This window comes from Antechinus flavipes, chromosome 4, assembly GCF_016432865.1.
Source record: "Antechinus flavipes isolate AdamAnt ecotype Samford, QLD, Australia chromosome 4, AdamAnt_v2, whole genome shotgun sequence".
Classification (NCBI taxonomy): Eukaryota; Metazoa; Chordata; class Mammalia; order Dasyuromorphia; family Dasyuridae; genus Antechinus; species Antechinus flavipes.
Genome location: NC_067401.1, coordinates 415,595,654 through 415,619,239, shown reverse-complemented (window position 1 = coordinate 415,619,239; position 23,586 = coordinate 415,595,654). Strand labels below are relative to the sequence as shown.

The 23,586-nt window shown below is 32.0% G+C and overlaps 1 protein-coding gene across 1 annotated transcript in view; it reads left to right on the top strand.

Annotated features, from left to right (window-relative positions):
• CEP350 (centrosomal protein 350) overlaps positions 1-23,586 on the top strand; it is a 178,223-nt gene that overhangs the window by 28,703 nt on the left and 125,934 nt on the right. Inside the window, exons 2-8 of the mRNA XM_051998844.1 lie at positions 3,752-3,837; positions 5,872-5,915; positions 6,885-6,996; positions 7,908-8,070; positions 12,569-13,188; positions 16,651-16,764; positions 18,594-18,707. Coding sequence (XP_051854804.1) covers positions 3,765-3,837; positions 5,872-5,915; positions 6,885-6,996; positions 7,908-8,070; positions 12,569-13,188; positions 16,651-16,764; positions 18,594-18,707 — 1,240 coding nt within the window. The 5' untranslated portion in view covers positions 3,752-3,764. The remainder of the gene's footprint in view (positions 1-3,751; positions 3,838-5,871; positions 5,916-6,884; positions 6,997-7,907; positions 8,071-12,568; positions 13,189-16,650; positions 16,765-18,593; positions 18,708-23,586) is intronic.

Sequence of the window (23,586 nt, the reverse complement as noted above, 5' to 3'; positions counted from 1 at the left end):
GTGTGTGTGTGTGTAAGATCAAGAAGACTAACCCAAAACTTTTTGTTATGATTTTAAACTTTTATCTAGGGAAGAGCTTTCTCATTAATTGTCCTCCTTCTCCCATTCATGTAGGTCAATTACCCTATTATGTGTACCATAATTATTATTCTTAAAAAAAAGGGACCTACTTTGTAACTTTTAAAAATGATAAATTACATAAATACTATATATAATTCAAGAATAAAGAACTATGAAGAAAGAGAGCAAAAACTTGAAGTATTGCACAGTTAGATAAGTTGAAATGTATAGAGCTTTGGATGTGTTGAAAATAAAGAGAAAAGTAAAGCCAGATAGTTAATTTTATGAAGAAGGAGGAAAAAAAGGAAATTTTATTGTATACTATAACTCATTTTAATTTTTCTTATGTAACAAAAAGCACTTATCTTAATTGCTGTTTAAATGTTAAGAGTTGTGAAGAATAGAAGTTCTTGAGGTCAGAGACTTTTTGTTTTTTTTTTTTTTTTTTATATAACCAATATAGCACCTTATACATTAAATGTTTTGATAAATATTTTGCTTTGTGGAATGGAATTAATATCACTAGATTCACTTTATTAAGACTCTCATTTTTTAATCTTTTTCATCCATAGAAGGTAAATTTTTCTCCATTTCCCATGCAAATTCTTGAGCTCCATGCTCTCATTAACATTATTTTCAAGTTTGTTATCATTAGATTTAGGAGTCATGGAGATTAAATTTTTCTAAAAGAACACTTGAATCATTTTATCTATTGGCATTAGCATGTTTTAATTTTAAAAGAATAAGACTTCTACCAAATAAAACAGGCTAATTATCCAGATTTGGCCCCAAATCAAGATTAATTTTACATAATATTGCTGAGCGTGTGTTTTTCTGATTTTATTTTTATCCATTTCTCCCCATCCTCAAAAATCCTCACTGATCATGTTTTTGTTGGCGATCTTTTTCTTTTTGGGACTTTTTAATAAGGACATCTAATGTAGGTGCCTTCATTTTTCTTCTCTACTGAACTTTTTGCAGTCTGGTTTCTGATCTCAGAACTACTCCCAAATTGTTAATGATCTCTTAATTATTAAACTTTTTCTTGTCTTCAACCTTCTTGATCTCTTTGCAGCATTTGACACTATCAGTATTCTTCTTCTTACTACTTTCTTCTAGGTTTTTGTGAAGCTACTTTCTCTCTATTACCTATCTGACTACTTAGTCTCCTTTGCTGGATATTCAGGTCATTCTTGATAACCTTGGGTGTTCCTTCAAGATTTTGTCCTAGGCCCTCTTTTCTTTATATACACTGTTTCACTTGGTGGTTTTATGAGACCTCATGAATTCAGTTATCATCTATATGCTGATGATTCTTAAATCTATTTTTTCCAGCCCTGACTTCTCTGCTGACACTTAGCTTAGATGTCTTAAACAAAACACATCTAAAATTGAACTTACTTTTTCCCCAAGCCTTTTTGTCTTCCAAATTTCCCTATTAGTGTCAATGGTACTACCATCCTCCCAACTCCCAGGCTTGCAATCTAGGTGTCATGTTCAGCTCCTCTTTCTCATTCTCATATTCAACTCGTTTTCAAGATAGCCTCTTGATTTTGCCATCATAACATCTTTTGTATAAAGCTTTTATCTGAGACTATGTTACCATGATGCAGTTCTTCATCTCTTCAAATGGAGTATGGCAATAGTGTGTTAGTTTTTGTACCTACCATAAATTCTCCCTACTTACTGTACTCTATTTTTCTCTCTGCTGTCAAAGTGAGCTTCCTGGTCACATAGGGCTGACCATGTAAATCCCTTATAAAGTCAATGGAGTTAATTCCATTGACTATCTGTCCCTCCAGGATCAAATATAAAATCCTCTGGTATTCAAAGTCCATCATAGCTAGGACTCTTCTTTTCCCTTCTCCCCTTTCTATTCTTATTACGTTTACATTCCACATTCCTCCAATCCCCCCATCCCAGATGAACTCTCCAGAATAGTGACACTTGTTCCCTTGCTATTCCCTTGCAGGAGATGTTCCATTTCCTAATCTAGACATTTTCACTGACTATCCCTTTATAACCTGGAACGCCTATTCTCCAAGGCCCACCTAAAATCACACCTTATATACCTTTCCTGATTCCCTTTAATTCTAGTACCCTTGATTATTTTCAGCTTATCCTGTATTTTATTTGTAGTAGCTCTTTCTATGTTTTCATGTTCTCCCATTAGACTTTGAGCTTTTTGAGAGCAAGGACTAACTTTTATCTTTCTTTATATTCCTAGCTCTTAGCACAATTCCTGGAATATAGTAGGTACTTAATAAATGCTTATTGACTAAATATATTAGATTGGGAAAAAAAACTTAAAATAATCCTTATTTACTTTTTGTTATTGTTTGTTTTAAAACTAAATTTTTTATGTTCTGATTTAGGAATTGGACTTGGAAAAATTTCAATCTGTGCATGAACTGTAGTTTTTAGTTGCCAGTTTTCCCATTTGACTAAAGACTGAATTTAATATTACATTGGGCATATATCTTATAGTCCAACATTTTAATATCTATAGCGTTCCACAGTTTACATCATTATAGGAAACATCCACAGTAATGTAATCGCACATTTAAGTAATATAATAAACTACTAGCTAAAACTATCTCAAGTTTTTTCTTGTATTATTAATTCCTGAATTGGTCTGAAAAGAAACTATTTCCCCTCCCTTCCCCCATTCCCCAATTTGGTTTGTACAAAATCTAAGTGCAATTATAATTAGTATTTTTTTTTAGTTTCTACTTACACCTTTTTTCCTTTAAAAGCAATTTCATTTTGAGAATTGTGAACTATATTCAGGGCAGCCTGTATTTGTACATTTGTTATATGATATTAGGTAAAATGTATCCTTTCTTTGGCTTTTAGGCCTTATTTTTAATAATGTACTTCAGGGTTGTAGTTCTTCAGGGTTGTAGTTTTAGGATAGTGGAAAGATCTGCCTTAGAGTCACAGCTTTTTCATTTGCTGGCTTTGGAAAATGTGTTTAATGCACAAAACCAACTCATACAGCACCTTGAAGTTTACAAAGTACTTTCCTCAAAGGTTCCTATATCGGTTCAAATATCGGTATTGCCATTTAAAGTGAGTACACTGGAGTTTATTAGAGGTGAAATTACTTGCTCCAAAGTGTAGCAAATGCGTTGGACTGGGAAGATTTTAGTTCAGGTCTCTTGGGACTTTCTAAGTCCTAGCACCTTTCTGATGTATCAGGTACCAGTCTTATCCAACAAGCCTTTTTTAAATGGCTTAATATGTAAAAGACACAGTTTCTAGATTCTGAGGATACAAAGCAAAAAAAAAAAAAAAAAATTACTGCTCCCAAGGATCTTACATTTTCATCCATACTGTTAAGTTATTAAAAAGACACTGCCTGTAATTATCAGGGTATCTAGTTTCATTCATTAGTGTGTTCCCATTCACATTAGCTGTTCCCATTCATACTGTCAGAACTTGTATTGTCTGTAGTGGCTACTTTTATTGAAGGAAAGGTAACACATTTCCTTTAAATGAACCTTTAGGCATCTATGACTCCTAAAGGCAGAGATCTTTTATAAATTTCTTTTCTGACATGAATGAAAGCTAAAGTTAACATTTTCGGGAAATTAGATTATTTTCTTAAATTTTTTTTTAACCATAATTTGACCTTCAGATTGAATATATACAATTCCATTCAGATTGAATATGTCTATTGTGTTTGTAGGTAAATTGGCAAAATGTGGAGTGGAAAGCCGAAAGAGGTGCCTTTACCAAACCCAAGAAATCTTCATAATAAGGATACTGTTCGAGGTATGGATTTTTGTTACTGAAATTTATTGTTTAGACACCTTAAATGTTAACTTTAAGTATTAACATAACCTAATATATGATAATATTACACCTCATTTGGGTCAATATAAAGAGGTTTCCTTACAGTGAGATCCAGTTAGATGAGTTGGAATGCTATGTGAGGCAATGTATGCTGGAAGTTTGTTGGTTTTTTAAATTTTAAGGTCATCACATTTATGTGGATTTTAGGGAGCAGATTTATTCATTAGGTGGAAAAGGGTACATTAAGAACTAGATAACCTCAATGATCCTCTCCGTTCCTTCAGATTCTGAGATTTTAAGAATAGTAACCAACTGACAAATGTAGCTATAGTGGGTAAAATTGATGTCAGACTAAAATGAATTTGTGACAGGGCTTTAAATGCCAAATATAAGAGTTTGCATTTTAGTTTAGAACCAATTGGGAATATTATATCTTAGTCATTTCCAAATATACCCTTTCCAATATCCCACCCGTTGAGGCTTATAACAAAATTGTGTAACAAAACAAAAATAAAAAAGTTAAGCCAAATCAAGCAGCACATTAAACATCTGATAGCAGCATACATTGTTTTACATCGTAGTCCTTTACATTTACAGTGAAAGGAGAGATTTCCTCATCTTTTCTACAAATTGAAGACTGATTATTGTGATTCTACACGATTCATTCTAAAATTACTTTAAAAAATAGTGTAGTGATTTAATTTGATTTTCTCTAATTATTAGTGATTTGAAACATTTTTCATATTGCTACTGATAACTCAGTTTCTTCCCTTGAGAATTGTTTGCTCATATGTTTTTATTCTATTCCTATTCTTTTCTTTTTGTATTTTATATCTATCGATCTTTGTACATGTTGTCTTCTCCCCTTTCAACCACTCAAGTAAACTCTTTAGTTCCTTCAAAACAGGGACTATTTTATTACTGTATTCCCTTCTGAATACTCTAATAAGACTCTCCTTGTTGATATACTTAGATATATTCTAATCTCTTCACAGGTAAAGAATAATTGGGTTTAATTTGGAAGGTTTTATCATGGGATTTCTCTGTTTTCCATCCTCTCCTCTTCCTATCTGAAATAGATGTTTAATCTTCAATTGTAATTGTTTCATATAGGCATTTTTCTAAATGCTTATCATAGATACCTCATCAGCTCATGAAATGATCTTTCTTCTTGCCTCTGGACACATGATAAAATCAATTCTGCTAACATCTTTACCTTTTCCAAACAGAACCTGTGAGGCGTTCTTCCATTTGACTGCAACTTCCTTTTGTTTTGTTATTTATATCAAGAATGTCAGGACTAATTGATTCACTTCCTCCAGTCTGCTGAGTGGTCATTAGACAAGAAGAATCTCATATTTAGAGTATTAAAAGCTAAGTAATAGGACCATAGATTTAGAGCTAGCAGGGACCTTTGAGGTCACTTAAGTTGGCTTCTCATCTTACAAATGAGAAAAATTGAAGCTCATTGAAATTAAGTGGCTTGCCACAGTGTAGTAAGGGGCAGATCTGGAATTTAAATCTACATTTTTTGACTCCAAATCTTTTTCCACTGTACCTTACTACCTTCTATATTTATAGTTTGTCTAAAAACTGCATGAGACTCAATATCCTTTTATCTCTTCTATTGTACTGCTGTCACTTTTAAAGCTCAAGAAGGCTGTATATGACCAAAACCCATTCTTGTAATTTTCTTTGTTTCATGAATTGCTCTTGCAAAAGAATTTATCACCTATTATTCAGGGTTTTAGTATTAACTCTTTCCCCACTTAGTGAGATTGGTCCTCAGAAAAGCAGACATAATCTGTTGCTGTACTCAGAATTTTCCAGCATAGTAAATTTTGTCAAAGCTTTGTATACTTCTAGCATAACCCTAAAGAACCTAAGTTAACCATAGTGTCACAGTTAGGTATCACAGTAAAAATTTGTAGAAGAATTGTTGGAAAAAAAGAAAAAGAAATAGTGTATATTTATTTTAAATAGAAAAGTTTGTGTCTACTGTTTTTCCAACAGATGTGATGACATCATGGGATGCACTTTCTCAGACTAAGGCTGCTGTAAGTAATTAATTTTCTCCTTTTCTTGATTTAAAATGATTATAATATACTTGATTTATATTTTTCTGTGTTGTACTATAAATTAAAGAGGTACTTTTCTCATGAATAAGGAAGTCATAATTTTACATAGGTGATGACATTACAATAATAGTTTTAATTATTCCTTATTGAGGCCCACAGAGATCATCTCTTAATACTTGTATGAGTGCTTAAACTTGTGCTTTTTCATATTTTCACATTTGAATTTAAAAATACTATGAAAAATTTAAGGATACAGGGATATGATCAATCAGTAGAGAAGCAATCAGGTGGCAGAAAGGGATTACATGATCAATCAGCCAAAAAGCAATTAGATGAGAGAAAGGGATTACAATTGGGGAGAATACAGGTTTTTTAACCCAACAATTGGTGATATAAAAAAGGTTGATTCACACTTTTGTGTAACCTAACTTTTATTTCATATTTAATGTCTTTTGTCAACCATGAAAACATAACTTGTGCGCATATCCATAGAAAGAAATCTCGGTTATCTAGTCAAAAATCTTGCTTTGCTGAATTGGTTTTTCCTCATGACTGTCTGGAGAATGTACCATATAGAATATCATTATAAGGTGGACCATGCCATTTCAGATAGTTTTCTATTCTAAAAAAAAAATCAACAATAAAAAGTTGAAAACCCAAATAAAAAAACAGAGTCTTTGGCACATTAGATGTTTTCTTTCCCCCCCTAAAAACCCCTAAATTTGAATGTTCTGTAATTTGATTCTTTTACATCTGTAGTAAAATATAATTTTAAATTTAAAATTGTAAGTTTTCCTTTGTGCTTCCTACTCAAAAGAAGGCTGTTATTAAGTGTTCTGCAAACCTTAATGTTATTAATATTTATTATTATTTGAAGTAGTTTTAAATGTACAAACCTTACTATTTTAGAAATTAACTTGTGTATTTTGCTTTTGTCTGCAACTTTAGCTGAGGCACATTGAGAACAAATTAGAAGTAACCCCCACCAGCACAGCTGTGTTTGATTCTATCATGGATACCAAGAAATCCGCTAATGCGACCAGGAAAATAAGTAGGAAAGGTAAGTATGAAAAATCTAATTCTAGAGATAATGCAGGTAATTAGTATAAGCTTTTGAAGTTCATTTTCTTTCAAACTTTTCTTCTCATAGTCTTATGTGTTTATTTGCTTTGAGCATTCAATATTGTATTTTAAAAAATTCTCTATGGTCAACTAAATAATTGTAAAGTATTCTTTGGGAGTACCATTTAAGAAAATTTCACGGAGAATGATAGTTTTGATTGGAATTTTTTCACCACTGAATTTGATTTTCTTTTTCAGCATGAAACCTTTGTTTATGATTTATTAAGATTTCACTTTTAGCTATTCCTTTTTTGTGATGGATTTTCAAATCCACAAGTATTTTGCCATCAGATAAATTAAATGGAAGTTTTTTATAATTAGTTTTGTATGGGAAATGAAAACTATAAAAAAATCTTAGCAGATTCTATCATAGTTTGATAAGATAGGAATTTTCCACTAGTTTTTCCTTGACAGTGTTATTTTAAAAATATTTTATTCTATACTTTCTTGATCTGTGTAATCTAGATTCTTTAGTGTAGCGCATTTTATTCAGTCTTCTATATTTGCTGACTATGAAGAATAAACTAGATTTCTTGATGATTCCCAGATTCTGATTGCTAAATGAATGAGAAAACTATTAGACAATCATTGGTAAAAAGGGAATGTTACAATATAGTTTTATTTCATATTTGGTTTCCCTAGAAGTTCTTTTATGGATTAGAATAATAATTAGTGCAGTGATTTGTTGTGAATGATTTTTGTTCATTTAAAACTCATAACATCTTGCTAGAGATATTAACTCTAGTGACATAGAACTACTAAATAATACTAATTTCTTGAATACTAACCAATATAGCATTATTTATATTATGTAAGTCATATAGCCTTAAGAATTTTCTTTTTCTTCAGATGGTAGATATCTAGAGGATTGTTTGGGTATTGCTCCATCCAACAAGGCATCCAAATCACGAAAAGAAAAATCCTCTAGAAGTCCTCTTCGAGCCACCACCTTAGAGAGCAATGTGAAAAAGAATAACCACGTGGAATTTCGTGAGCCCTTAGCTTCATTTAGGTTAGTGTTGAACTAAATTAAATTAATAAGTTTAGTCTTTAATATTAAACTTTATATTAAGACCATAATTTATTTAGCAATTTTTCGTAGCAGTTATACTTTTAAATTATTCTTTTGATTCTTTACAAAGAAAGATTGAAAAACCCCAACATAATAAATGCCACCCCTTTTAGGTATATGTGGTAGGGGAGGGGAAGGAGATATTAATGAGACATTTTTGCACTATTGAATTTGGTTTCCTTTTTTATCATGAGGCCTTTGTTTATAATTTATTAGAATTTTGCTTTTAACTATTTCATTTTGTGGCATATTTTGAAATACATGAATATTTTGCCATCAGCAAAATTAAATGGCTGTGTTTTTGCAGTTACATTTGTATGTATGGGAAATGAAAACTAAAAAATTTAATAGTTCCATATTAGTTTGATAAGATATGAATTTTTCACTGATTTTTCTTGATAGTGTTATTTTAAAGGGGTAGTATAAAGGAAAGAGGCATACACAATATGTAGGGTCTGCTATGTATAGATACTATGCAAGTTATTTTAAAAAATATTATTTGATCCTCACAACAGTCCTTTGAGTTAGATACTGTTGTTATACTCATTTTATAATGGAAGAAAGTAAAATATACAGAGATTAAGTGACTTGTTTAGAATCATACAACTATTAGGTGTCTGAGGCTAATTTGAACTTAGGTAGTCTTGACTTGAGGTCCACTACTGTATCTACTATGTACATCTAGGTAAAGAAGGTAAAGGCATAATATTAGTAAAACATTATCTTTATAATAAAAATCAGGAAGAGATTTTTATCCATTATCTGAAAATTTTATAACTCTTTTAGATGGCATTTGAAATAAACTTTTCTTTATGTAGTGAATCAAGAACAAAGTTACAATTACAATTTTTTGTAGTAGTAGTCAGTTATTCTTCTAGAGCAAAGCACATTGGAAGGAAGGCTAAGTTTAAATTCTGGTTTTTTACCTAGATTCTTTCTGTCTTGTGACCTTCAGCAAGTCATCTTACATGTCTGACCTAAATTTGCTCATTTTTAAAATGGGAGAGTTAGACTAAATTATGTCTAAGGGTTCTTTAAGCTCTAAATAATGAGGGTGTACCAAGTCAAAAACCTTGAAAGTATATCTTGGAGATGGATCATTTTCTGTTTGAAGATAACCTGAACTAAATTTGGAAAGCCCTGTTGCCAGAAGGATAGCTAGTTACTAGATGATGACATTGTTTTACTCCATAGCAACTTATGAATGCTCTCTAATGTTATGTCAAATGGTTGCAAACTATAGCAGTGGATAGCTTATCTCTGTGGGTGAAATGATAGATTTTTGTAGTATTGATTCATTATCTCCTTAATAAAAATACACTCTTATTAAAATGCTGAATCTTTTTAATGCTTTTTGCTGCTTTTGTCAGGTATCTTCTATAACCAAGAATTGATATACAAGATTTATGCTATAAAGGGATACAGAGTAGATAATAAAGTATTATGGTAACTCATAATTGATATTTTAGAGTGTCCAGTAGACATAAAATACAGAAGCATGTAACTTTGAGTAGAGAAGCATATATGTGAATATTAAACGTCTGATCATATATATATATATATATATTTTTTTTTTTTGGTTTCTTTTCTGAGTATTAATTATAATTTAGAACATTGGTCCTTTAGTCTTTGAATTCTTTTAATAATAACTCAAAGCTTAGAAATCTAGAAATAGGAATAGCTACCTTGGCTAGCCAGGACTCAGATGATGGGTTGGTTTGATGACTTTTTGAGGTCTCTTCCAGTTCCAAAATTGGAAGGAAATTTGGCTTTGGAATCTGAGTTCAAATTTTAGTACTGCCATTTGTCACCTTTATGATCTTGGGCAAGTCACTTAATTTCTTTGTGACACAGCTTCCCCATCTTTTTTTTTTTTTTTTGCTGAGCAATTGGGGTTAAGTGACTTGCCCAGAGTCACAAAGCTAGAAAGTGTTAAGTGACGAGACTAGATTTGAACTCAGATCCTCCTGATTTCAGAGCTGTGCTCTATCCACTGTGCCATCTAGCCGTCCCCAGCTTCCCCATCTTTCAGATGAGAAGATTGGACTTTGTGACTTCTAAATTCTCTCCCAAATCTGTGATCTGGTTATATGTGAATTCTCTTTTTTGTTGCTTGGGTGACTTGAGAAGGTTTCAGTGTTAAAGACAGGGAAGCTGGGAAAGGGAGATGGTTTTGGGAGATAATAAATTCAGTTTGGACATATTTGGCTCAAGGTTACAACAAAGTATCTAAATGGTAATATACAGCAGGCATTTGAAGATAATAGAATGAAGAACATTTGTTAGGAACCTTCTTGTGAAGAACATTAGTGGATGCTGTAACAATGAGCAGGGTGATGAGAAGAAAAGTTATTTGAGAGAGAAAAGTCAAAGGCCTAAGAAATTAATCTTGTGAAATGTATACAGGGAGGGACAGAAGAGTTGTCAAATAAGATAGGGGATTGAGGAAGTTCTAAGCATGTAATTGATAAATTATTTTTTCAGAAATTATTTTCTTTAGTGGTCAAACAGGAACTAGAGAAATGGTTTCTGATTCAGTCTAATGCCTACCATTTTCTGTTATACCAAACTAATGTTTAGAATTTGGCAACCTTTAAAAAAAGAGAAGCAGTACAGCACAGTGACTGGAGAAATGGCTCTAAAGCTGGTAATACATGCTTCTGATATATACTAGCTATGAGATCATGGGCAAGCTATTTAATTACTATCCTCAGACAACTCTACAAGACTAGTTTCAGAGTAGTTACTGATCTGCTTTAGTAGAGGGAGTTTCAATACTGGTCTCTCCTGAAGATGTTAAAGGTACAGAATTTAAAAAAAGAAAAAAAAGGATAGCTATGTGAGAACACATTATTTTATCAATTATTATAACTAGCAATTTTTGTCTTTTAGACTGAAGCATTATTAACCACAGCCTATTACTTTATATACTTTATTTTCTTAATGATGTTATTTAGCTAGAAATTATTGATTTTCTTTTTATTATAGTATTTTCTCTGTATTCCAATTATTTATATACTCCTAAAATTAGCTTCAAATTGGGAATAATGAAGTTATTCAAAATAATACTTTTTGCTATTTAAAATCTATTTAAATAATATTAATATATTACATGATAGTATCATGAATAAGTTTCACACAAATTAATTTTCTAAATAATTGAAATTTAGCCTAAGTCTGCCTTCTTTGCTTCTTTTCTTCCTCCCTTCCTCCCACCTCCGCCTCCTTTTTTTGGGTTAGAAGGGGATTGGTCTCTCCATCTTGTCCAGCCTGGAAATATAGGAACCACTCATAGTTCAGTCCCACTGCTGATTGGCATAGGAGCTAAATTTGGAATTTGATTTGTAACTTTATCCTTCCCTAGGCAACCAAGGAAAGGGTACAATATATTATTGCTGGACTTAACAATAGATGCTTGATCAGCTCAGCCCACTGTAACTTAGAATTCCTGAACTCAAGAAGTCTACCAACCTTAATTTAATTTAATTTTTAGCAGGGATTACATCTTTTGTAGTTATTTCCATCATTTTAATGGAAAATTTTCAAAAGTATGTTATGCCGTTTTTTTCCTCAAAACATATTTAAATTTTTCTTTATGACTTGGTGTCTTCATTTAAATAACTATTGTATTTTGGTTATTATATCTTGATAACTTCATCATTTAGTAAATTGTAAAGATCTTTTCCACTGAACTAAAAGACCCAGAATGTTTTGGGTTTGTTTGTTTTGAGGGAGGGGTTTCTTAAACCAACTTTTTCTGTCTTTTCTCTTGAATTCAGCTATCACTTCTAGAAAGAACACTTTTCTAATCTTTTACTGCTATTGTGTTGTTGTGCCTAGAAGGTCAGATAGTCAAATTTATTGAATTTGCGTATAAATAAAAATAAATAGACTAGAAGTGAGGAGATCTTGAAATATTCTTCTTTTTGTAAAATAAGTTCATGGACTTGGTAAGGTATATTTCATTTAGTCAGAGGTGGTTTTTTTGTTTATGCTTTTATATTTTGGTTATTTTTTAGAATTTTTAAACTTATTTTATTTTATTTTACCTTTACATTTCTTCTGTTTATAATTTTTTTCAGATATTTGTTAACTGAAAGTGAATTTATTTGGGTAGCTAATATTTTGTAGGGTAATTTGATGATCAATTTTGTGTATTTGGGGCTTAGAAGTTAAGTTCTACAAGTTCTAATTATATGTCTAGGAACCTCAAGGAAGTCTCTTAAGTTAGTTTCAGTATGTTTTGTCTTTTTTAGATTATCAATAGTTGTCTAAACTTTGTTTTTGAGTCAGTATTTCTAAAGGGCTTTTTTTTTTTTTTTAAAGCCTTTAGTCATATAGGTACATAAAATTCTAAACTCAATTTTGCTTATCTAGCAGATGATTGTATGTTAGCTTTATTGTCAAATTAACCTTTTTTCTTTTAATTACATCAAAGAGGGGAGACCTTTGTTGCTCCATCCAGTCTAAGTTCTAGCCAGCCAGATGTCAAACATTTGTATGTTTTGGACACCACTAAAACAGAAGAGACAACTGTTGGAGGAAGTTGGATGATATATAATCAGGATGACCGGGATATACATTGCCAAGATTTTGACAGCTCTCAGTCATCTGCTGTAAATGAAACTGTTGTTAGGTATTTAAATGATCGACCAGCAATTGATGCCTTGCAGAATTCAGAAGGTTTATTCAGAGCAATAGCTCCTATAAGAACTGAGGAAGAAAAACCTTGTGGGTTAAAAGTAAATGAGAAGACTTCAATGAGTAACATAAACTGTGATGTTGATATGAAAGTGTCAAGGCCAAGTGAATCTTCTCCGTCGTCTGCTAGTACTACTAGTACCAGATTAGACATCTTAAAGCGGCGACAGCATGATTCCAAACTAGAAAAACTCAAGGAGCGGATTAGGAAACAATGGGAGAACTCAGAAGATGTTAGTGGTAGAGGTCAGCATCTGGGACATGCTGATCAGCCAGTAATGATAACCAATGTTGACAGTGGAGTAACAGCAAAAGTTCGGAAAGTGGCAACAGCACCACCTGCTCCAGCATATAAAGGTTTGTATACTTCCTGATACGTTTTTTAACAGATGAGCGCCTTCTTTTGGATAACATATTAAAATAATTTATTTTTCACTGGCTTATCTTGTGGCTGTTTGACAGTAGATTGATATAATTGATGGAGAAATGATAATATTTACTAATTTGTAAAATTGACTCAATTGAATTTGTTTTACTTTGAACAAAATTTTTATTGATCACATTTAACAGGGTTATATTAACAAGGTCATTAAAAAGATGATATTTCTTTCTATACATTAAAAGTAGTACCATTCTTTCTGATTTTTTTTTTTAATTTATAATATGTTTTCAGGAACTTTTTCTACAAGTATTTTTACAATATTAAATACAGTTCTATATTTTGAAATCAGTAGATAGTCCTTTTGGTGTCTACTATTTGCTTTTGTATGGAATAAACATTTGCTTAAAGATAGGATTGCTATTTTCTTAAATTTGTAACAACATTTGTGTGTGTAGGCCTCTGATTTCATTGTTGTAATGAATTCTGGTAGTGAAACTCTACTGATGTAGATCAGCAACTGTTCTATAACTAATAATTTTAAAGGGTTGCCTGGGGACACTGAGAAGTTTATTTGCCCATGGTCATATATCTAATATGACAGGACTTGAACCCAGATCTTCATCTGCTATACTGTATTTCTTTTCTTTTTTCTTTTTTGCTGAGGCATTTGGAAGTAAGTGCCTTGCCCAGGGTCACATAGCTAGGAAGTGTTAAGTGTCTGAGGTCAGATTTGAATTCAGGTACTCTTGACTTCAGGCTGGTGCTCTATCCACTGCACCAACTAGCTGCCCCTATACCATATTTCTTCCTGTGGCAATTATATTGCTTCTAAAATATATCTATTATCCTTAAATACGTTTCTTTAACTTTGTTTATTCGAACCTTTTTTCTTCCAAATGCCATTTATTGCCAGAAAAAAATTGAGAACCATGCTGGGGTGGGGGGGAGAAGGAAGAAGCAAGAGCTTAATTTATTGTTGTTTTCTTTAAAGGACAATAGAATTTTTTCATTAAACCACTTTTAAAAATTGAAAAGGAATATTTTATATATAGAAGAGGAAGAAGAAAGCAGGAATGAAAATCAAAGTGGGAATGTAGTGAGACTAGGATATAGGCCTGAAGCAATGAATTTAGATATAGACATTGAAAGGTTAAAAAAAAGACATAGTTTCTTCTTTTGACCAAATTATAATTGCTTTAAGACTTAAAAACTTTTATAACTATAGATCAAAATAGAAACATCATTTCTTGGTGCTTATCCATAAACTGCCTGAAATTGTCTAAAGACTGGATGGAAATTACTGCCCATTTTCCCTACCCTCAAACTTACCTCACATCATACCTTTGCAAAATCCACAATGATTCATTGCTATTATATGCTGTGCATGGCTGTGAATTTGTGCCTGTCTAATTAGATGTCAGATTTAGTTATTTAAGCCAAAATTTATACATGCTTTAGATTGAGTCATTTCATTTAATTAGTGATTAATTCAATGTGAAATTGACAAAACTATCCAGGCTCTCTGAATTATATTGTATGCATATTCCCCTACATTATTTCTTCCTAATAGAAGGAAATATTCTGTTCAAGAGCAGACTAATTCAAAAACTATACAAAACTATACAGAACTTTGAAATGCTGATCCATTCTAAATTAAGACTTTTGTATCACTATGATGAATGATTGTCAGCAGTAGTATGCTTTTAAAGGCTATGATTAATGATGTATTTGAAATAAATTGAAGAAATAGATTTTTTTTGACAATAGTGTTGAACTCTTAAAGCGACAAAACAAAAGTGGTGACCATCTTTATATTTGAGATTGAGGCACACAGAATTTTGAGAATTTGCAGAGAAGAAGGAAGAACAGGATCTTTTTCCTCTTTTGCTAAAATGTTTTCTTTCTCCAAGACTAATGGTTTTTTTTTCCTCAGTTTTATCTTTTGTTTAATGAATTTTATAATAGTTCTACAGGTTTATTAGGGTCAACTTGAGTCTATTCTATAACTCTTTTCTAACCTTTTCATTTATATCTTCACATGTGTCGATAGATATTTTATATAGTTGTAAATTCATATTAGTCTTTCTAGTTCTTTTCATTATTTTGCTTAGATTTTTTCATATTTTTAATATATCTTCATATTTGTTATTCTTTATGGAAATAGTGTACTCTGTTAAGCCTTTTCTCAATTCTATATATTTAGCTTATTTTTCTGTCTTTTGGGATTATTTTGTTTTTGCTATCACATTATTATGTGTATAAAAATCTTTGTATAAGAATAATTTTTTTTAAACAATTTTTTTTTTATTTAAAATTACTTTATATTGACAGAATCCATGCCAGGGTAATTTTTTTTTTTTTTACAACATTATCCTTTGCACTCGTTTCTGTTCCAATTTTTTTCCCCTCCTTCCCTCCACCCCCTCCCCTTGATGGCAAGCAGTCCTTTATATGTTGGATATGTTGCAGTATATCCTAGATACAATATATGTTTGCAGAACCGAACAGTTCTCTTGTTGCATAGGGAGAATTGGGTTCAGAAGGTATAAATAACCCGGGAAGAAAAACAAAAATGCAGATAGTTCACATTCGTTTCCCAGTGTTCTTTCTTTGGGTGTAGCTGCTTTTGTCCGTCATTTATCAATTGAAACTCAGTTAGGTCTCTTTGTCAAAGAAATCCACTTCCATCAAAATATGTCCTCATACAATATCGTTGTCGAAGTGTATAATGATCTCCTGGTTCTGCTCATTTCACTTAGCATCAGTTCATGTAAGTCTCTCCAGTCCTCTCTGTATTCATCCTGCTGGTCATTTCTTACAGAACAATAATATTCCATAACATTCATATACCACAATTTACCCAGCCATTCTCCAATTGATGGGCATCTATTCATTTTCCAGTAAGAATAATTTTTCTTTCAAATTACTTTGAAAATAATTTCTAAACATTGGATTATTGATTAGAGTGAACCTCCTCCATAGCTGAAATTTTTCTATCCCTCTTCAGTTTTCCTAGAACTCTTTGTACTTCTTTGAAATATTTGAATGACACCTTCCCATGTATTTAAATTATTTGTGTACTTGCTGTATCTACTTCTCCTCCCCCTACCCCCATCCCCTGAAGAAGGTAAGTTCCCTATTAGAGCAATAACTGTCACTTTTTTTATCTACATATCCATAAGACTGAATACATGGTTGGCATTTAGTAAATGTTTATTGAAATAAGTTGAATTTAATGTATTCACTGTCAAATTTTGTTTTTATTATGCAATTTTAAAATGATCATATGCTGTTTTCTCTTGTTGTACCTTATTTTTATGACAGTGTGTTTTAATATATTATATAATTTGTGAACCAATTTTTCCTAGCAAAAACCCAATCTTCTGAGGTAGCTCTGAGAATTCTTAAGGGTGTTCTATCTTGTTGATTTATCACAGGCTTCAATCCTGCAGAGACTAAAATTCGAACCCCTGATGGAAAGGTGTGGCCTGAAGCAGTGTTTCATAATATGAGTAGAGATTTATATCGAGATCTTGGATTACACTTTGGTGGTAAGAAGCAAATTCTTTAAACATATGATTTGAAAATTTTGTATGCAAAGCTAAACTGGAAGCAAAACCAAAAAGCTGTCTAGCATTTTGTATTACTTCTTTCCAAATCAATCTTGGACCTAAAATGAATGTGGATTTCAACTACAGAGTTGTACAGAGTACTTTATATAACTTATAGTAGTTGACTTTAGGGTTCATAACTTATGTACAATTACAAAGAATGGGTAGAATCAGGGATTACTTAAGAATATGCAGGCATAAACATGTGATCTGTAATACTGAAGGAAGTACCTAAATTGAAGAGGCTACAAATCTATTCAAGTATTTTAGATTTCTAAAGTACTTTATGAGTGTTATCTCATTTGAATCTCTCTGAAACCTGTAATAGGTAGGTACTATCAGTATTCTCCCTATTTTATGGATTAAAAAACTGAGGCTGGGAAATGAAATGTTTGTGGTCACATAGTTTATAAATATTGGTGGGTAGAATTTGGCCCAGATCTTCCTCATTTTAAGTTTATTATTCTGTCTACTCCTTAAATACCTTTTTTTTTTTTTTTAGAAGTCTCTGTTACAGGATTAAAACTGGCAAGGGAGAAACCAAGCTATTTTAAAATGCTGAGTTGTAATAATTTTCAGGAAGAGATGATTAAAATGCATTTCTTTTAAGTCTTTTTTATACCTTTGAGTTTTTAATAATTTGTCATGGTACTGATGAAGAAATGCTCTGTCGAGATTGAGAAATAGAAAGGAGATACAGTGTAGAGGAGATGAAGATGATCCTTAACTTCTTTTTTATATCTTAAAAAAAATTCATTAAGTTTAATTCTGCTTTATAGTTTCTCTTATTATTTTGAAACCAAATACCTTAAATATGTTGTTACTAAATTTGATTGCTATTAAAAAGTGTGAGTTTCAAGAAATATATTCTATTTGGGTCCAGCTTCTAGAATTTTTTTTTTACTTATAGATCACCTTAGGAAGGAATATTATATAGTGGAAAAAACATTAGATGAAAGGAAAGAAGAATGTAAGATTAAGCAGGAAGTCTGCCACTACTTAGCTATGCGATATTGAGCCCTCTTAAGACTTCTTTCTTTGTGTAAAACATGTATTTTTAACTAGCTGATTTCTAAGGTCACTTTCAACTCTAACAGTCCATTATCCTCTTTTTTTTTTTTTTTTTAACCTTGATCTCCTGATCCACTTTAAAATTGTATCTTTGTCCAAAATCTTATAAAATTGCTGATTCGCAGCAAATTGTTGGAAGTTTTGGCTATATGACAAAAAGTGTCCATTACTTAAATCTCCATTTTAAGAGGCTAACTGTTTAGTATACGTATATGTATAGTTAAGTGCATTCACTTACTGGATTGATGTTTTTCAAAACAATTTAGCTGTCAGTTTACAGGTAAAATGACAAGATGTTGTTTATAAGGATAATTGTTTCTCTGAAAATTACCTCATGAAATTTTATCTCAGGATTTCAGTAATAGTTCAACTAGAGAATACTTTTAAAAAATGTAAACTTAAGATTCTGTTCTGAGGTATTTGAATGAAATTCCAAAAATATTATAATTATAACCAACAAAACTTATTACTACTTTGTGAAACTTATAAAAATTAGGTGACTTTTCCATTGGCCTTACTGGAAAAATGAAATAAATTTAAACCCAATTTGTGGAATCCATTCTGTAGCACCTATAACATTGATTTAAAAATCTTTTCATTAAAAAAAAAAAAAGAATTGATGCTTTTTTAAAAAAAATTCTCATTGGAATGATAAAAATCATTATCTTGTGAATGATAATGTGATTTTTACCTTTCAGAAGATGTCTCAGTAAAAGAGAAGCCTCTTGAAAAATGTAAGGAAAAGAAAACAATCAGACCAGTTAGAAAAGTACAAAAGGTAACACAGTCATCAAGTCCAGATTACAAATCAGGTTAGTATATGTTCTCTCATCAGATCTATACTGAGACCATATCTATTCAAGTCTAAAGCATGTGATTAATAAATGAAACAAAGCATCATGAGTTTTGATTAGTGCTGTTCTAAGTAGATCAAGGTAAGTTATGTTCATGCTGTGGATTATAACATCTCATGGGCTTTATATGTTTGGAGCAATGTAATTAGTTTTAACAAGGGCACACTTCAAAAAGATGTAAAAAAAATGGCAATCATTATTTTATAATATTTGAACTCATGTTAACAGAAATCAGTTCACTATGAGGTTTGCTTAAATTTGTAGCATTTGTTGTGAATAATTTTGTTGGGGATCTTCTTAAGGATTTAGGGAAAAATATATGCAATGATAAACTCTTTTATGGTTTGATATTTATTGGGAAATCCCATATGCTTGAATAGAGTATCAGAAGATTTTTCTACCATGGGGAAATGTACTATGTCAATGAAACCCATAAATGCACATTTGTGGGCCCCCTAATTATCCTCTTCTGTGCAATGGGTTTAATTAATCCTGTTGTACCTAATTTCACAGAGATGTTGTCAGGGTTCATAAAGACAGTGCAGACTTTAATGCACTTTACAAATACCAACTATTGCTGTTTCTTCTCTTCTCACTTCTCAGTTAATCCTTTGCTATCTGGTTTCCAACTTCAACTGAAATTGCTCTTTCCCAGACTTACCAGTGTTCTCTTTATTGCCACATAAAATGATTTTTCCTCAGTCCTAATACTTGTCTGTCTCTCTGCTACATGTGACAACACTGACCGCTATCTTCGCTATATTCTGGCTAATTTCTTGATTTTGGTTTTCATGAAACTTTTGCCTCTTGGTTCTCCTACGTGCCTGACCTTTCCTCAGGCACCTATGCGGTCTTATCCATATTATGTCCCTTATCTGTGAGTGTTCCTTAAGGTTTGGTTGATCTTTTTTTCCTTTAAAATCTCTGTCTTGGTAAATAGAGTTGGGCATGAATGAAACAAAAGCAACAAAAATTTGTTGAAGGTATCATCATTCTTCCAGGCTCATAGTCTTGGGCATTATCCTGGACTTCTCCTTCATCCCACATAAGCAGTCATTTGTCAGATTTTTGCCATTCTTACCTTTATAACATCTCTTACATTTCTTTCTAATCAGCCATCTCCTTAGTTTAAGCCTCATTACCTCTCACCTGGTTCATTTGAAAGTCTCTCCCTACTCTGGACCATTTTCCAAATTGCTACTAAAGGAAGTTTCCTTAATTGCAAATCTAACTATGTAACTCCCTTAACCAACTCTAGTGGTTTCTTGTTGGCTCTAGGATAAAATATAAATGCTCCACTTTAGCTTTGCAAACTCTTTACAATTTGATCCTAACCTCTTTTTTCATTCTCATTATTTGATACTTCCCATCTTATACTCAGTGATCCAGCCAAACTGGTTTTCTCTGTTCTTTACATGTGATGTTTCATCTTCCATTTTCCATAACTTTGTATCCTCTGTGCCTGAAATGCACTCCTCATCTCTGGCTAATAGGCTCCCTCTCTTGTTTTAAGATGTAACTCAACAGTACCTTCTAGCAAGATGTCTTTCCAGTGATCTTCACTTGCTAATACTTACCTTGCCATAATACCTTTTACCTACTTTGTCTTTATTTGCTTCATACTTATGGATTTATATTTCTGTGTTGTCATCTCCTCCATTAGAATGTAAGTTAATTGCAAGTAGGTACAGTGCCAGGCACATGTAATAGGTGCCTAATATAAATAATTGCTTGATTAGATGGATCTTTGAGATTCTTTCCAGCTTTAAAATTGTGACCTTGTTTCCTCATTTCCTTCTCTTCATGAGTTCTACTTGTTAACTTTTTATTTTCCTATTTTCCTTTTTTAAACTTAAATTTTATTTTGAGCTTAGTCATTGAAATCACAAACATTCTAACATACAAAGAAACAAAAAACATTGCATATGAAATTGTAAACTATGTAGCTTGTTTTTAAAATTAAATTTATATTAAATTTAACATGATAGTAACAAATGAAATTAGATCTTCAGACTCTGTCTTAACTGCCTAGCCACAAAATTATCTTGTTTGTATGCCCCTCTGAATTTTTTTCTTCTGTGTATTTTTAAAATTGTTCTTTTTTTTCTTACATTTCTTAACACTTTCCATTAATTCAGCAGATAGATTTCTAGGACTGGGCTCAGGAAGATCTGTCTTCCCGAGCTCAAATCTGCTCTCAGATACTTAATAGCTGTGTGACTTTAGGCAAATTGCTTATTCCTGTTTGCCTTTGTGAACTCATTTATACAATGAGCTAGAGAAGGCAATAGCAAGTCACTTCAGTATCTCTGACAAAAAAAACCCTAAATGAGGCCATAAAGTACCAGACAATGATTGAAGAATGCTTGAACAACATCAAGAACATCCAGGACATCAGAGTATTGTTACAGGTGTCATAATAATTGGGAAAAGAATTTGTAAAAATTTGAAGAGTCACAAGTTTTGAATACAAATTAATATAATTCTTGAATGGACAAAGCTTGTTGTTCTAGTGATGCGAATAATGACTTGTTTGAAAGGCAGTCATTTTTGAAGATGTTCAAAAACAGTTAGATTTATAATCTTGCATAATTTTGCAATTGCTCTTAATTGTTCTAGGTGATATAATTCAGTTCAGTTTAGTAAACTTTTATTAAGCATATACTATAGAATAGATACAAAGTTTTAGAAGATACAAAGAGAGCATGATATAGTTCCTGCCTTTAAGGAGATTAGTAAGAATGTATTTTTGATACATAAATAACTATTATACAAAATGGAACATGATGCATAAAAGAGGTGTAAGCAAAGCTTATGTAAGGATTGAAGAGGGATGTTATTAGGGATGATTTTATGACAATGTTATATTTGATCTGAATCTTGAAGGGAACAGTAGAATACCTCTAAGTAGTAAAAGGGAATGTGTAGCACATTCCAAGGATTTGTAACAGATGTGGTTGAACAAACTAGTAGGTGAATAGTCTTGAAAGAATGACAGCAAATGCAACAACAGATCTTTCAGTGCTTTGTGGTCAGACTGGAAAATGCCCTGGACAAGTTCCTGAATGGAAAAAAACAAAACAAAACAAACAAAGCTGCCTTGGTTGGGTAGTAATAGAACCGTATAGTAGTTACTTTTTTTTTTTAAGTAAAGGAAGAATTGAATGGTCCCTTTGAACAGGCAATACTGACTGTTCTCAGTTCCAATGTTTTTATTCTTGAAAATTTTCTCTCTAAAAATGTAGGGCCAGCATCTAGTGGCAACTTCAGTAAATAATAATTTTCCAGTGGGTTCTCTCAATGATGGGATGGTAACAGTGGAAAAGACTCCAACAAAGGAATGGTGGAAAATATGTTCTTGGGAACAGGGATGATGAAGACGGGGAGTCTTCTTAGAGAAAATAGCTTATTATGGTCAACCATGATTGGAAAGCAAAACAACAAATGCTCCTATCCTTGCTGTTGCATAGGAATCTAGTATTGCTGTTAGCAACTCTTTGGATTCCATAGAACACAACAGCTATTAGCTGTTATTTTGATGGTTTCAATGGGTTTTCTGACAAGACTAACAGTTTGAATATCCTAGAAGTTCTGAAGAGGTCAGCAGCACCATGAGCATGTGAAAGTAATCCATATTTAAAGGATGTCACATGTAATCTCTTGTGACTGTCTACAGTCTAATAGTTTACTGAGTGCGATGGGAATTGTTATCGTTTCACTTTTTAGGATCAGTCTCAGCTAAGAGAATATTTCTAAGCTTATTTTTAAAGAAGTGCCCATACAATAAATGACAAAGGATACTTGCCAAGTTCTACAAAAACATGAAGAAAATACTAACTATAAACCTATAAAGAAACATTTTACTTTGAGTCCCCAAACCTGAAGGATTTTTCAAGATAAAGATAGCATATCTACATCAAAATGTATCTGGAATAAATCTCATTGACAAGAATATTTCTTACTTGCTTTTATAGTAGATGCTACTCAAAATTTTTTTTCAGGAGGTAAGAATCACATTCTGGGAGATTCATTGCTGAAAGAGAGTGACAAGTTTAACAGTTCTAAATTACTTTAATCTTAATAATCCAAGGTACCAATTCAAATAAAGCTTTTTGAATCCTCAGCTTCCTTACACATTGCTTCATTTGTATACAGTTTATTTTTTGAAGAAGACTCTTTCCAGTGGAAATGTGCAGCATATAACAATTCCAAGGAAAGAAACCTACTACCTGGAATCTAAAAATAAAATTTTAAAATATTGCTACTTCCTAAAGAAAAATACTTTTTATCTTTGAAGAAAATTTCACATTTTGCTTCAAATTTATTACCAGAACCTGGAAGACATAAGCATCTTTGAGGTGATAAACCAGAAATTCTTAGCTACCAGTTTGTGTTATAGTCATGGGTGGGGCAGCTAGATGGTGCAATGAATAGAACACTAGTTCTGGAGTCAAGAATATTTGAGTTCAGATTCAGCCTCTGATGCTAGCTGTGTGATTCTTGGCAAGTCGGTTAACCCCAGTTGCCTCTTAAAACACAGTAACAACAGAAACAACAACAACAACAACAACAACAAAGCCTGGTATTAGTCATGGGTAAAAATAAGACTTGACTTTGAAGAACTAGCTTTCTCTTTTTAAATGTATCATTTTCTGCTCTCTTCCACCACCCCCTATTTGTCATTAGCAAATGAAGACTTCTCTCACAAACCTTTTTTGTTTTTATTCAATAAATACCTAGGTAAAAACTTTGAAAAGGAATGGAGTGTCAGTTTAAAGCTTGGGGATACCATATGTTTAACAAATTTGCTGGATCCCTGTTATCTCAAATAGCTTTT